Source organism: Populus nigra, chromosome 1 (genome assembly GCF_951802175.1).
Source record: "Populus nigra chromosome 1, ddPopNigr1.1, whole genome shotgun sequence".
In the NCBI taxonomy this organism is placed as follows: Eukaryota; Viridiplantae; Streptophyta; class Magnoliopsida; order Malpighiales; family Salicaceae; genus Populus; species Populus nigra.
In genome coordinates this window covers 36,692,710-36,706,209 of record NC_084852.1, presented here as the reverse complement: position 1 = coordinate 36,706,209, position 13,500 = coordinate 36,692,710, and the positions used below count along the sequence as shown (strand labels likewise).

The window sequence follows — 13,500 nt, the reverse complement described above, 5'->3', positions numbered from 1 at the left end:
CTTCATTGCAGGTACTAACACATTCGATTTCTACCCAAAGAAATTGACAGTATGCAAGTGAATAACTTCCCATACTTACTGGTATTTATATACAAATATATAGGAATGGAAGTAATATTCCAAAAACTGTTACCTAACTTTCAAAAGCTACCATTCAAGAGCAAGATACCAAACATTCAAATGTTGCATACACCAACTGAAAATTTCAAAATTAGCAACCTAGGCCTACCATTAAAGAGCAACTAGCCAAACATTCAAAGTATAATACAAACAAGCAGTAGTCTCGGTTGCATAACTTATTATCACCAACCATTCAACTTCAAAGTAACAGAACTGCAAAGGAGTACTTTAACAAGCTAAACATAACATTCAAAGCTAAGCATCCACATATTTAAGGTAACATTGAAAGATAAGCATCCACATAATTAAGGTCTACAATTCAGAAATTAACATCCATGAAATTCCAACCCAACATCACTATTCAGTCATACATATATAACAAAACATACATGGTAGTGGGTTCCAAAAACTTAGCTACGGAAATACACCAAAACATGGGCAACTCCTTCTAATTCCAGTAACATTTACAGCACAGGAAGTCTGCAAAACCAGTGGAAAATATTTCAGACAACTAAATAAATTACTTGTCTACAGGATTCAACATAAATACAAAGACATGAATAGGGTAAAAAGCTAAAAACTAACCTTGTCCATCTAAGCTTGTCTGTGTTGGTCAAACATTATTTTCAGCTATGACATTTTTCTGTCAATACAACCCATTGCAGCCCACATCTCCCTCTTGCTCTTCGCACGGAAGAATTTAGTTGCAAAGGTATGCAGTGCACTACCAAAGACAACTCCATCAATAGAGTGCAGTTCTTCAATTACCTCTTCAATGCTACAACCTTTTTTTATCTCTACAAGGAGCTGTGATCCCTCTAGGCATGGAGACAGTCTCAACAATTTTATCCAGACGTGCAACTAGCACTGCTCCCATTCCAGTTCCCCTTTTCTTTTTTTTGCAATTGAGGAGTAGTCTGATGTGCACTCTTTCTCTTTGAACTGCTAGGGTTGCTGCTACTGTTTGCAACATTGCTTCCACCAACCATGTTGCTAACATCCCGACTGAAATCAGGGATTGCATCATCTTCAGAGTCGCCACTTCCTTCTTCCATGTTAGTATCCTCATTGGTTGTACTTCTCATTCCAGCCACCACATTATCTTCATCTGATTAAAGTCCTTGTGAGGGAGTCCAAGCATATTCTCCCGTGGCCACTATGTTAGTAAACATGATATCGTACTTGGCACACAACAAGGGCTCTATGCCGACATGCCTAAACTTCTTTGCTCCTCTCATTTCATGTGCAATGACAGCTGGATGTAATTAGGAATGCTAATAGATGAATAAATAATACAACATGATAAAAAAAATTATGAGGCTATTGCAAATTAGCAACTTAACCTGAATTTTTGATTGCCACCATTCATCAGTTGCTGAGATGGTCCCAAGTTCAGAAGACCAACCAACTCCAGTTTCAGTTATTAATTTTTTCCATACCCTCCAGTCCTTTTTAATCCCATCCCATTTGTTTTTAAGCTAAGATTTTGATAATGAAAGGCCTGTCTGATCTTTGAACGACTGTACGACAAATTTCCAACCAGCTTTATCAAAATATGTGTTTGGTCTCATGCCTCTCTCAATAGCTGTAATGCAAATGTCACAAAACGTGTGCAACATTGCCTTGCTCCAAGAAGCTTTATCATGTGTGTCAGACCCATCCATTGCTGGTTGACAATGCAATGAAAAATTAAACAAACAATTAACCAATGAACAAGAGATTGAATGCTGATAAGGCCATAATACAATAGTAACAGAACAGTAAATTACATGTGCATAAAAAGGTAAACCAAAGAATAACAAAAGGTTGAATGTTGACAAGGAATGAAAACATAAATAAAGAAATTATCTATAGTAGCTTGGTTGACAATGCAAGAAAGAATTCAAAGCACAATTCACTATAGCTGACAACAGCTTTAATGCTGATAAGGGATGAAAAAAAGAAACTAAAGAACTAATTCAAAAAAAGATTGAATGATGTGAAGTGTGAACTAAGAAACTTGACAGGGGAAAGAACATAAAAACCTACCCACGGTGGAAAAAACCTATAACTGTTTTCATCAATTAGCAGGGGATGTTTTAATTAGCAACTGAAATTATTTGTTTAATTTACTAGTATTTAGAAATCAACAGCACACAATAACAGTTTAACATAGCAAGCAGGGGATGTTCTGTATATATATATATATATATATATATATATATATATATATATATTAGCATAAAAAACAGGGGATGTTCTACTTTAGCAATTGAAATTAATTGTGTCATTAATTTACGTTTATTTGGTAACAATCAGCAACACACAACAACAACAAATAACCAACACAGAAATAACTGCAGATACATGGAGGGAATAAAGATAATGAAAAATTAGCAGTAATCGTTGACGAGAGTAAAATACAAGTTAATTAAAAAAGGCATAAACAGGTCAATTTCATTGCAATGAACAAAAATCAAATTAAAATTGCTAAGGGGATCAGTGAAGTAAGCACAGTACCCGTTGGAAATTGCAGCTGAGGTGTTTGAATGAAGCTTGATATCTGTGGTGGGGTTGTTGCTTGCAGGAACACAGGTTGCTCGTCGTCTTCCTTTTCTTTTAATAAGGAGAAACGAAGGAAAAATTAGCATATAAACAAGTGATTAAACAAAAGAGGATAAACAGATCTTCGCTGTAATAAACAACAAGTAACTTAAAATTTCTATAAGAACAGACCAGTGAACTAACCCTTTGGAAATTTGAGCTCTGGTGCTTGAATCACGCTCGATCTATATACATGTTTCGGGGTTGTTGCAAAGGGTTGTTGTTGTTCTTCATTTCCTTTAGTTAAAGAGAAATGAATGACAATTGAACGTGCAGAAATAAAAAGAGCCATCAGTTAATGTTTTGGGTTCTGCAGCAGTAATGGTTAATGGAGTTGTTGTGCGCAATTAGGGCTGATGGGAAGGGAAATCAATGCAATTAGGGCTGATAGGAAGGGAAATCAATGCAAATGGAAGAACAAGATTGAGGATGAAAAGAGCAATGAGAACCGAACAAGAATGTTTTGGGTTCTGCAGGTGGATTTGTTGTGCGCAATTAGGGCTGATGGGAAGGGAAATCAATGCAAATGGAAGAACAAGATGAGAAGAGAAATGAGAACCGAACAAGCACAGTGTGTGTTTTTGATAATTCCACATTTCTCATCTCTAGAATGTTCAACCACAGGTTGAAACTTGAAAAAAAAACAGTATTTTATTGCTTCCAAAAAATTGTGGTCCTGCCGCATTTAAATGGTGGGACCCATGTTTTTTATTTATCACACAATCTGTAACCAAACGCCTCTTCAATGTGTTTTTGAAAAAACACAACCTCTAATGCGTTGCCAAACGGGTTCTTAAGATTTAACAATCGTATTATTTAGTGTTGATAAACTGAACCTAAACCTAATTAAATTTAAAAAAAACTAAATCTTTTTTTTTCTATAAGAAAACTAGAGTAACCATATCTTTTTATTGATTTAATATTAAATAAACAAATAAAAACCTCTATACAGGCTTTTAAAGAGAATAAGAATTTATATTTTTTTGAATCGGGATAAATGTTATATATAGGCATGGAATGAGGAAGAAACAGTTTTTTTATTAATGTGGGACAGTTTTAAGATTGAATTTTAGTTTTTTAAAACTTTATCAAGAATTTTTTTATATTAATTTTTTATTTAACTATAATTAATTTTAAACATTTTAATCTTTTATTTTAAAATATTTTTCAACAAAATTTTAACAAATAAATAATTAAATATTATTTTTAAACCATGTTTGTTTATGTGGTGCAAAAGAAAAAGGCTCTTAATTAACTAAACTTAAATGCTTTCAATAATCACGTATAAAAGTTAAATTTTCAATTTTATTTTTATCCATATTAATATTATTATTATTATTAGTACTCTCTTTTTTTTCAAAAAAAAAAGAGAGAGAAAAACAATAAAACAAGAGAATAGAATGGTGCTAGATGGTCCCACCGGGGACGTTATCCAGAAGGCTGAGACCAGCAGACAACGCGTCAATCGACAGTACGAATAAGCAGCGAACCCTAAACAAACTAATAAAGGAATAATAAACCAACCCGTGCAGCGCAAGCAAAGCCACAACACGTTATCTCTATCACCTCCCTCTTTATATACTCGCCCGCAGCCTAATATTTCTCTCTCAACTGAAAATCCCTAAACAATCCTCATAATCGAGTTTGTCTATCTCTGTTCGACAAACCCTAACCCTAACGCTTTATCCTTTCTCGCTCCATCACAACATGAGCTTTCTCGAAGAATTCCTCTAAATCTCTCGATTTCAGGGTTTTCGCATTGAAGCTTTAATCAATCACCTTCTATGATAATCATCGCTGGACCCGAGATTGTTTTCAAGTTCGTACTTGTTCTCGGTGATTGAGGATTTGACGACTTTTGGCTAATCGGATCGGTTTATGAAGATTTGAATCGGTTGATTTATCAGATTCAATCATTTCCCAATCAAGATCGAAGAATTTTGGGGGTTATTTTGCTTTTTCTGCGATCTTTCAATTACCATTAACAAGTTCCGAACTTGTTCGATTGAGTTAGACTACCACATGAGGTTTCTTGTTTCAAGGCTTTGATTGGTGTGATTGCACTCAAAGATAGGAACTTTCTGCAATTGGTTCGATTTTGAAGGGTTTCTTCGAAAAGAGGCGCGCCAAGCAATAGACAACGAACAGAAGCTCTTCATTAGTTGGTTTGGTTGATTCTACTTGAGGAAGATAGAAAAAAAGAGAGAGTTCAATTTTTATTTTTATTTTTATTTTTGTATTGTTATCTTTTTTGAGTTGAATAGCAGGCCCTTGTTTTTTGAGAGGCCTTTGATTCCCCCCCCCCCCTCTTCCTAGTGCTGTTGTTCTGATATCTGATAATATTTTTTTTATTAAATTACTGGAAAGAAAAAGAAAAAGGCAATGGCTGTGTATTACAAATTTAAGAGTGCTAGAGATTATGATTCAATCTCAATGGACGGTCCATTTATTTCCGTTGGTACCTTGAAAGAAAAAGTTTTTGAATCAAAGCATTTGGGAAGGGGTACTGACTTCGACCTTGTTGTCACTAATGCCCAAACCAATGAAGGTTGGTTTTATTTCTTTTTTAGTTGAACTTTATAATTTGGGGCTGATAACTTAGGTTGTCTTTCAATTAAATCCAACTTAATAGTAATACAACTCTTAATTCTGGGCTTTTTGCTTCTGGATTCCTCAATTCACTGATGCACATTATGGAAGGAGGGTAGTTTGTTTTGACACCTGGTTTGCATACTGATGCACATCATGGAGAAGGCTAGTTTGTGCCCAATGTTTTCAATTTCTTGTGAATGAGGGTAGTGGAAAAAATCAAACAAATTTCAGACTGAATTGTTCATATTAGGGGTTTTGTTGTTAGACTAACCTATTATCACTAGGAAGGATTGGTTCCACCAACTGGGATTGCATTTCAATGAACTATAAGTTTGGTTTCATAATTAATCATTCTTGCAGGGTTTTATAGCCTTGTTGATCTCTTGTTTGCAATTTCAGAGTATCTTGATGAAGCAATGTTAATTCCCAAAAATACCTCTGTATTAATACGCCGGGTTCCAGGAAGGCCTCGCATGCCCATTGTTACAGAGCAAGAGTACTATCTCAAACCTTCAAATTCTTAATCGCTTGATTGAGTTGATTTAATTTATGCGAAGTGTTTTGAAAGATGGAGCGTGAAATGTTGTTTTCTGGAGCTGTCATAATTTATATCAGCCCAAACATTTGCAGAGTTCTCATGCTTCAATAATCATTGGGTCATGTTTGAAGTTTGCAGTATCCTCCAGTAGCTTACTGTCATTGACTTAGTGATGTGGATAGATCCTACATTGAAATGTCCACAAATAGGTTTTCATTTTTTAGCTTCTTGTTAAACAAGTTTTCAGGGCTGGGTTGAGTTTGTCCGTGTTATATTTGCAGGCCAAAGTTGGAAACTAAAGTGGAGGACACCCTTCCAGAGAAGGGTAGTTTTACAGGTGCTGATTCATCTGCCATGAATTTCGTAAGCATGGATACTGCCATCATTTCCTTTGATTGATCTGGTAATTTAGCAATATAATTTGTGTGAATTTGTAGTGTTTGTTAATATGTTTACTATTTGATATTGTAGACTGAAGACAGCGAATGGGATGAGTTTGGAAATGATTTATATTCCATTCCTGATGTACTGCCTGTTCAGTCTAATAATCCACCTCCTGATGTGGTCCCTACAAACAAGGCTGACGAGGATGACAGAATTAAGGCCCTAATTGATACTCCAGCTTTGGACTGGCAGCGGTGAGATGATCTTCAATTGTGTTACATTGAAATGTGTCAGTTGTGATTGCGTTCTATTTGTTTAATTTCCATTTGGATTTGCAGTCAAGGTGCTGATGGCTTTGGTGCTGGTAGAGGTTTTGGAAGGGGATTTGCTGGAAGAATGGGTGGGCGTGGTTTTGGTGATTTTCTTATTCCTTCTCTTGCGATTATTGTGTTGCTTTTTTTTTTTCTGGTGTGTTTGCTTATCTATAAATTTCTCCTTCCCTTTGTGATTGTGCGAGCTCATTCTTGTTGGTTTCGTGCTAATTTTAGCATTCCTAATGATATCTTTTTTGCTAGTTTATGCCCTTGCATGTTAACTTTTAACATTTTCCCATCACCCTGAAGTAAATGATTTTCTTGTTGAGATTGATTAGGCTTGCAGCGGAAAACACCTCCACAAGGCTATGTATGCCACAGATGCAAGCTTCCTGGTATGTAAATGTTCATTTTTGAATGAAAACAAAGAAAATGCCTTTTGCTTACACTTGTCTGGCTGGAGAGCATTATGCAAACCTGTGCTTAATGTGTGTGCTTCCTTTGTTCAGGGCATTTTATTCAGCACTGCTCTACAAATGGTGACCCTAATTACGATATTAAAAGAGTAAGGCCTCCAACTGGTATTCCAAAGTCAATGCTGATGGCGACCCCAGACGGCTCATATGCTTTACCTAGTGGCGCAGTTGCTGTTTTGAAGCCAAATGAGTAAGCTGATATCCGTTTTATGTCCCAGCACTTCTTCTCCATATGGTCAAAGATTAGAGTTGTCATCTTTCAAATTCGTTATGAATGTTTAAATTTAAACAGGGCTGCTTTTGAGAAAGCAATTGAAGGCTTACCTTCCACACGGCCTGTTGGTGATCTTCCACCTGAACTTCACTGCCCACTTTGTAAGGAAGTTATGAAGGATGCTGTCTTAACAAGCAAATGCTGTTTCACAAGCTTCTGCGACAAGTGTAAGCATTGATTTTTTTCTTGTACCACCTTGTATTGGAATTTCATTTGGCACTTTCCACGTGAATTGTTCTACTGCAAAATTAAATTTTCTGACTCAGTGATTTGGCATACTTTTCCACCATCTTCTACCTTCTTAGTTTTAGGCATGTCAACTTTGCCTGTTAGTTCATTTCAACATCATGGGATATCCTTATCCTCAGTATTTAGGGTATTCTTACATGAACTTGCCTCTTCTGTTTAATACAGGTATAAGAGATTACATCATTGAACAGTCAAAGTGTGTATGTGGGGTATTAAATGTCCTTGCGGATGATCTTCTTCCTAACAAGACTCTTAGGGATACGATCAATCATATCTTGGAGTCCGGTAACAGTAGTGCTGAAAATGCAGGAAGTACCTTTCCAGTTCTAGGTTTGTGTGTTTTTTTGTTTTGTTTTAGTTACATTAATTTTCTGCTCTCGATTATATGTATGATTAATGTTATTCTTGCCTTCTAAGTTTAGATATGGAGTCTGCACGCTGTCCACCGCCAAAGGTTCCATCACCCACACGGTCTGTTGCATCCAAGGGAGAACAACATAAGCTGTCTCCTGGTAATGCAGAATCTCCAAATTTAAACAAGGAAATAACAGAAGAGGAGAAGCCTGTTATTGCTTCTCAGCAAGTCCCTGAGAAAGTGAGGACTGCCAAAGCTGCAGATGTATCTGAGGCTACCCATGAGTCGATGAGTGTGAAGGAGCCAGCATCACAAGGAAGTGCTCCACTGCCTGAGGAAGAAGTGCAGCAGAAGCTGGTTCCTATTGAGGCTGGTAATGATCAATCTTTATATATATATTGTTGGGGCGTGATGGAATCTTCTGCGTTCTCTTAATTTCACCCAGAAAAGGTACACAAGTAGTTTAACTGACTGTGACTTTTTCCTTGTCAGGGAAGAAAAAGAAAAGGAAGAAAGTTTGCATGCCTCCAAATGGTATATTTGTTGCTTTTCTTTAGTTTTTGGGAGGTTCTGTAAATCTGGTTTCATACATGACATGACTGATTATTTTTATTTTTTTTAAATGGAATAGGGACATTTTCATTGTTTTAGAGTTCGTCATAAATTTTTCATTGTTTTAGAGTTCGTCATAAATTTTTCATTGTTTTAGAGTTCGTAAATTTGTGTTTGTTTCAATTCGTAATTAGTTATTGGTGTTAATACTTATGATTCCCTATTTGAATGCTTCATAGATTCGTGGAGAGCTTCTCAGGATCTTGCAGCTGAGAGCTATGTGATGCCCATGGGTCCCTCTGCTTTTAATCCGTATTGGAGTGGCATGCAACCTGGAATGGAAGGATACATGCCTCCTTATCCAGGTCCAATGCCATATATGGGTTACGGATTAGGTCCCATGGACATTCCATTTGGGGGTGTTATGCCTCCAGATCCTTTTGGAGCCCAGGGTTATATGATGCCTATTGTTCCACCTCAGAGGTACGCAGTCCTGTGTTTTGGTATTTTCTCCTTATCTCTGTGAGCTGATGTAATTTATTTGGAACGTTTTTCTCCGACTGCTGTAGGGATCTTGCTGGATTTGGAATGAATATGAATCTCGGACCTCCTCTAATGAGCAGGGAGGAATTTGAGGCCCGCAAAGCTGATGTCAGGAGACGTCATGAAAATGAGAGACGAGCTGAGAGGTACCCCCACAACCAAGACCTTGTATAGCTGCAATTCTAATTAAAATTGACATGTTTTGAGTTTGATGATTATGTGACTCAACCTGTTCCTTTTTCCTCTGGTTCATTAAATCTGCTGGCTTCTTGATGCCTTGTAGTTTCTGATTGAATAATATCTCTTCCGTAGGGCGTTTTCCAGAGATCGGGCATTGGGTAGGGAAGTGAGCAGCAGTGGTGATGTTTCTTCAATGAAATCTGTATGTCTTTTTTATTGCTTGGATTTCTCTTCTGTTATCAATTTCTGCACTGCAGCAGGTACCCTCCATGGTGTTGATGAGCTCGAGTTGGCAAGAAAACTCTTGTCTTTTCAATGAGAGAAGGGATAATTGGTGGTTATTATTTTTTTTATTTTACCGGGCTTCCTGAATCCTTAACTTATTTTTCGTACTTAAAAAAAAATCCCCATTTTATTCTCCATTTTCCAATGAACAACGTATAGGATGAGAATAAAATTCCCAACATCAAATCCAACCTAGTTTCTGGATTTTCAGTAGTTTTTTTTTTCTTCTTCTCTGAGCAGCATGCTCATGGTTCCTCGTGGACTTTTATCAGATCAGTTTCCATTCCCTCTTCTACCTCATTCCTACTTGTTAATTTTCTCTGTTATTCATTCTGGATTTGCTGGCACCACGTCCTAGAGAAGAACAATTCACTCGTTCCAATAAGGGTGATTCTGCTTCTAGTTTTTCGTTTTTGGTGTTTTTGATCTAATGCTTGTGGGTTTTTTTTGGTGGAACGATTTAATTCTTTTCCCCCGAATATGGTGCTTGGAGTAGTTGAGTAAATATTTTCCATGGCATCAAGCAGACACTCGTTCGTGGTTCTTTTAGTAGTTAAAAAGATGAGCACTAGAAACCTCGAATGTGGCGTTGGAAGAAATAAGAGTAACATTGAATTCATGGCCTTTTTCAGGAGTTTCTATGCCATACACTTGATTTTTATTTGCTGGGGATGGAATAATGATTAATAAAACCAAGGATCTTGAGAATCTGAAAAAAAAAAGGGTTTTAAATTTAAAAAAAAGCAATGGCCCCAAATATGTTATAAATAATGAAAATGAAGAATAATGTACTTCTTTTGATCATTACAAGAACAATATACCACGTAGTAAAGTTTAGCGGGTTTTGATTTTCTGATATCTTTAGAAAAGTAGAGGAAAGAAAAAAAAATTCAAGATTATAATAGCTGTTCCATGTTTGTTGGTGCAGAAGTCAATACCACAATCCAGCGGCGATCCCCACCATCATCACCGTCGCCGGTCTGAGAGATCATCACCAGAACGGTCAGCACGAGAGCTTGACCTTTTACCACCGCGCCCGTCTAAAAGAAAGTCCGACCACCACCATGAACACAGCGACAGAGATGCTGATGATATTGAATACCACAAGCGTGACCGCAGTGACCGTGATCACCGCCACCACCCCCGCAATCGCTCAGAATCCTCTTCCAAAGCTGTCTCTGAGACAACCACTAAGCCAGCTTCAACAACAGCAACAGACCGCAATCATAAAGTAAGTGTGTTCTCTCGCATTAGCTTTCCAGCAGAAGAAGAACCCGCCAGTAAGAAGCGCAAGGTTTCTTCCTCTAGTGAAGCAGCACCAGCGGGTGGTGGCGGCGGCCCTGCATCTTCTGTACATCACAAGTCATCATCTCCAGTTAATAATGGCTACTATGATGACTATAAGTCATCTTCTGTGAAGGCTAGAACGAGCAGTAGCAGTGCTGCTGCAGCTGCCATGGACTACGAGTCCAGTGATGATGACAGGCACTTTAAGAGGAAGCCCTCTAGGTGTGAGCCATCACCACCACCTCCGGTAGAGTGGGAGGAGGGTATTAAGCATTCAAGAAGGGAAAAGGACCGGAGGCATAGATAGAGAAAGGAAGATTGTCTTCTTGGTTTATACGAAAGCTGGTCTTTTTGTTGAAGGAAAATGAAAGCCAGTGGAGCAGCTGTCGTCCTGTTATTGGAGCAAGGTGGAGTTGTATTACTTGCTTGTGGCCAAGTGGATTCTCTCTTGAGAAAGGTGGAAATTATGTGGAAGATTGTACATGGAATAAAATGCTTCAAAAAACAAAATGGGAGGGACAACTGTGCAATTGGAGAGAAGGCGATGATTCTATCTATGGCATGCGAGATTGTAACAAATGACCCGATATTTTGAGTTTTGTACTCCCATTTTAAGCTTATATAATAAATTCAAAACTAATTTCCTCCCTAATTCATCCTTTTTATTTTATTTTTGCCGTCCTTTTTTTTTTATGGCTTTAGTTCTTATCGATCTTTTCAGCTCTTTTCACTATTTTTCGGTTTTTATCTTTTGTTCTTAGAAAGTACACTACTCTCTTGAAATAAAAGAAAAAAATTAAGAAAATATAATTGAAATAGAAAAAAAAAACGCTACCTTTTAGTTGGTTTCTATTTTCTCGTCTTGTACTTCACAAACAAAGCAGTCACGTGAGATTTATTGATTGGTATAAAATTATTAAACAACTTGTATCTAAAAAAACCCTTTTAAATAAAAGAGCATTTTATGGTAGGAACAAAACTAGAATAGCACGATGCATCAGGAGTCAAGCTGCTTAAATTTCAAAGTTGCACTTGTCATGAAGAAGGATATGGAAAATAAGGCGCAAACCACAGAGACTTTGAGAGACATATATGATACTTACTCATTGCTTATAATAAGTAGGGAATGACGGTGGATGACACTCACATATGACAATTGGTATAATTGATTAGCAGGTGTTTAAAATTAGGCACAACTAAGGATCTTCAAGCTTCTTCAAAACTGAACATAGTGGTTCAATTTTGGTCAATCTTGTTTCCAAAATAAACAGCTCCAAGTCACCTTACCATATATAAGTCCTGGTTTAGACATAGGGTTGATCCCATTACCCTTCAGCATAAACCACGAGACATAATCTATGAACCCCCTTGCCCAGATCTTTATGAGCCACACTTTCTATAAGAGTATACAATGTCTAGACAAGATTTGAGCACAACTGTGGCCTAATATCTAATGGTATTTAAGGCTGACTCAACCTTTTCACAATTGGAGCATCACTTTAATATTTTGGATGCACATGCTCGAGCCTAATATCATCACCACCTCAAATAGTTTGGATCAGGGAGCTCCTGCCTTAACCCAACTACCTGAGTTTATTTTTACCTGCCACTCTTTTGTATTGATGACATTTAGCATTTAATGCTAACATGATTTTTATAATATAACTAGGCTCACCAAATAGTGTTAAGGCATGTCCATCACTAAAACTTGACCCATCTAACCATCTAATTTTATAATTAACAGTATAATCACCCATAATCAGACATTATTGTCTTATATAATTGCTCCTAAAAAAAGCTACATAGTCTATTTTCATATTTTTCCTTTACTCCATACAAGTTGGCATAATTCATGGATATATAAAACACACATGAATCACCTATGTAAAAGACTAGATTCATTCATTCATTCATATATATATATATAAACATTTTTTTCTCACATCTCTTATATTTATCATCTTTATTTGCTATCGCTATAATATACAACAAACTTGAAGGCTATCCTTCTATATTTTTACTAACTTGAGCATATGAGGATCCCTAAACTACACTTGAGACTTGTTTTGCATGACTTCTTAGACTACTAACCAAGCTTTTTTTTCCATAATCTTCAAAGCCCAACAATCACTCGTGGAAAAGTCTAAAGTTTATTGTTTGATTTAGACTTTATTAGCAACACTGTTTGTGAAGAATTGAACAAAAGCTAGTTCATTCCCTTCTCTTTCTACATATTTCCAAGTTCTTTCAATGGTTGACAACCTAAAAACATTAAAACATATAAGAGTCACGGACCTTCATGCTACAGGTGCTCTATCAATTTTTTAAAATCTACAACAACTTTCCTAACAAATAAGAGTACTCACTAAGGATCTTCTAGCCACACTAAATTGACTCGAGGCTCTGTCTCTTTCATAATTGATGGTGTAATCATTGGCTTCACCACCAAGTGTATATAAGCAACGTCAATTCTTAAAAAAAAATGTTAAAATGATACGTAAAAGAGTAAATATGAGCACAATTGCTCCTAAAATCCACCCAAAAGTCATTCTTGCCATTATAAAAAGGTGTTTTGAAAATGAATACTCCAATCATGATCTCTAAAAGTTCAAAGTCAAACCAATAATTAGTCGTATCCACTAAAAGAACCATCATCATCACTCATCTCAGAGCTTTCTTCGGGTAGTCTTAAACTAGGAATATCTTAAAAGAGATGTGAGGTATGTGGTTATATGAATCTCGAAGGTATAGAGGTACGTCCCTTATTA

General features: G+C 36.6%; 1 protein-coding gene and 1 pseudogene across 1 annotated transcript; one reads left to right on the top strand and one right to left on the bottom strand.

The window, feature by feature from the left end:
- Window positions 1-714: 714 nt before the first annotated feature.
- LOC133681663 (L10-interacting MYB domain-containing protein-like) lies at window positions 715-1,784 on the bottom strand (annotated as a pseudogene).
- Window positions 1,785-4,223: 2,439 nt separating this feature from the next.
- Window positions 4,224-11,384, top strand: LOC133673485 (E3 ubiquitin ligase PQT3-like). The gene is made up of 15 exons (XM_062094336.1): window positions 4,224-5,251; window positions 5,695-5,791; window positions 6,115-6,196; window positions 6,305-6,471; window positions 6,556-6,632; window positions 6,870-6,926; window positions 7,041-7,197; window positions 7,300-7,448; window positions 7,696-7,860; window positions 7,953-8,258; window positions 8,378-8,419; window positions 8,677-8,920; window positions 9,007-9,126; window positions 9,293-9,362; window positions 10,374-11,384. The coding sequence occupies exons 1-15, from the start codon at window positions 5,086-5,088 to the stop codon at window positions 11,037-11,039; spliced, it is 2,565 nt and encodes an 854-aa protein (XP_061950320.1). The 5' UTR covers window positions 4,224-5,085; the 3' UTR covers window positions 11,040-11,384.
- Window positions 11,385-13,500: the final 2,116 nt, after the last annotated feature.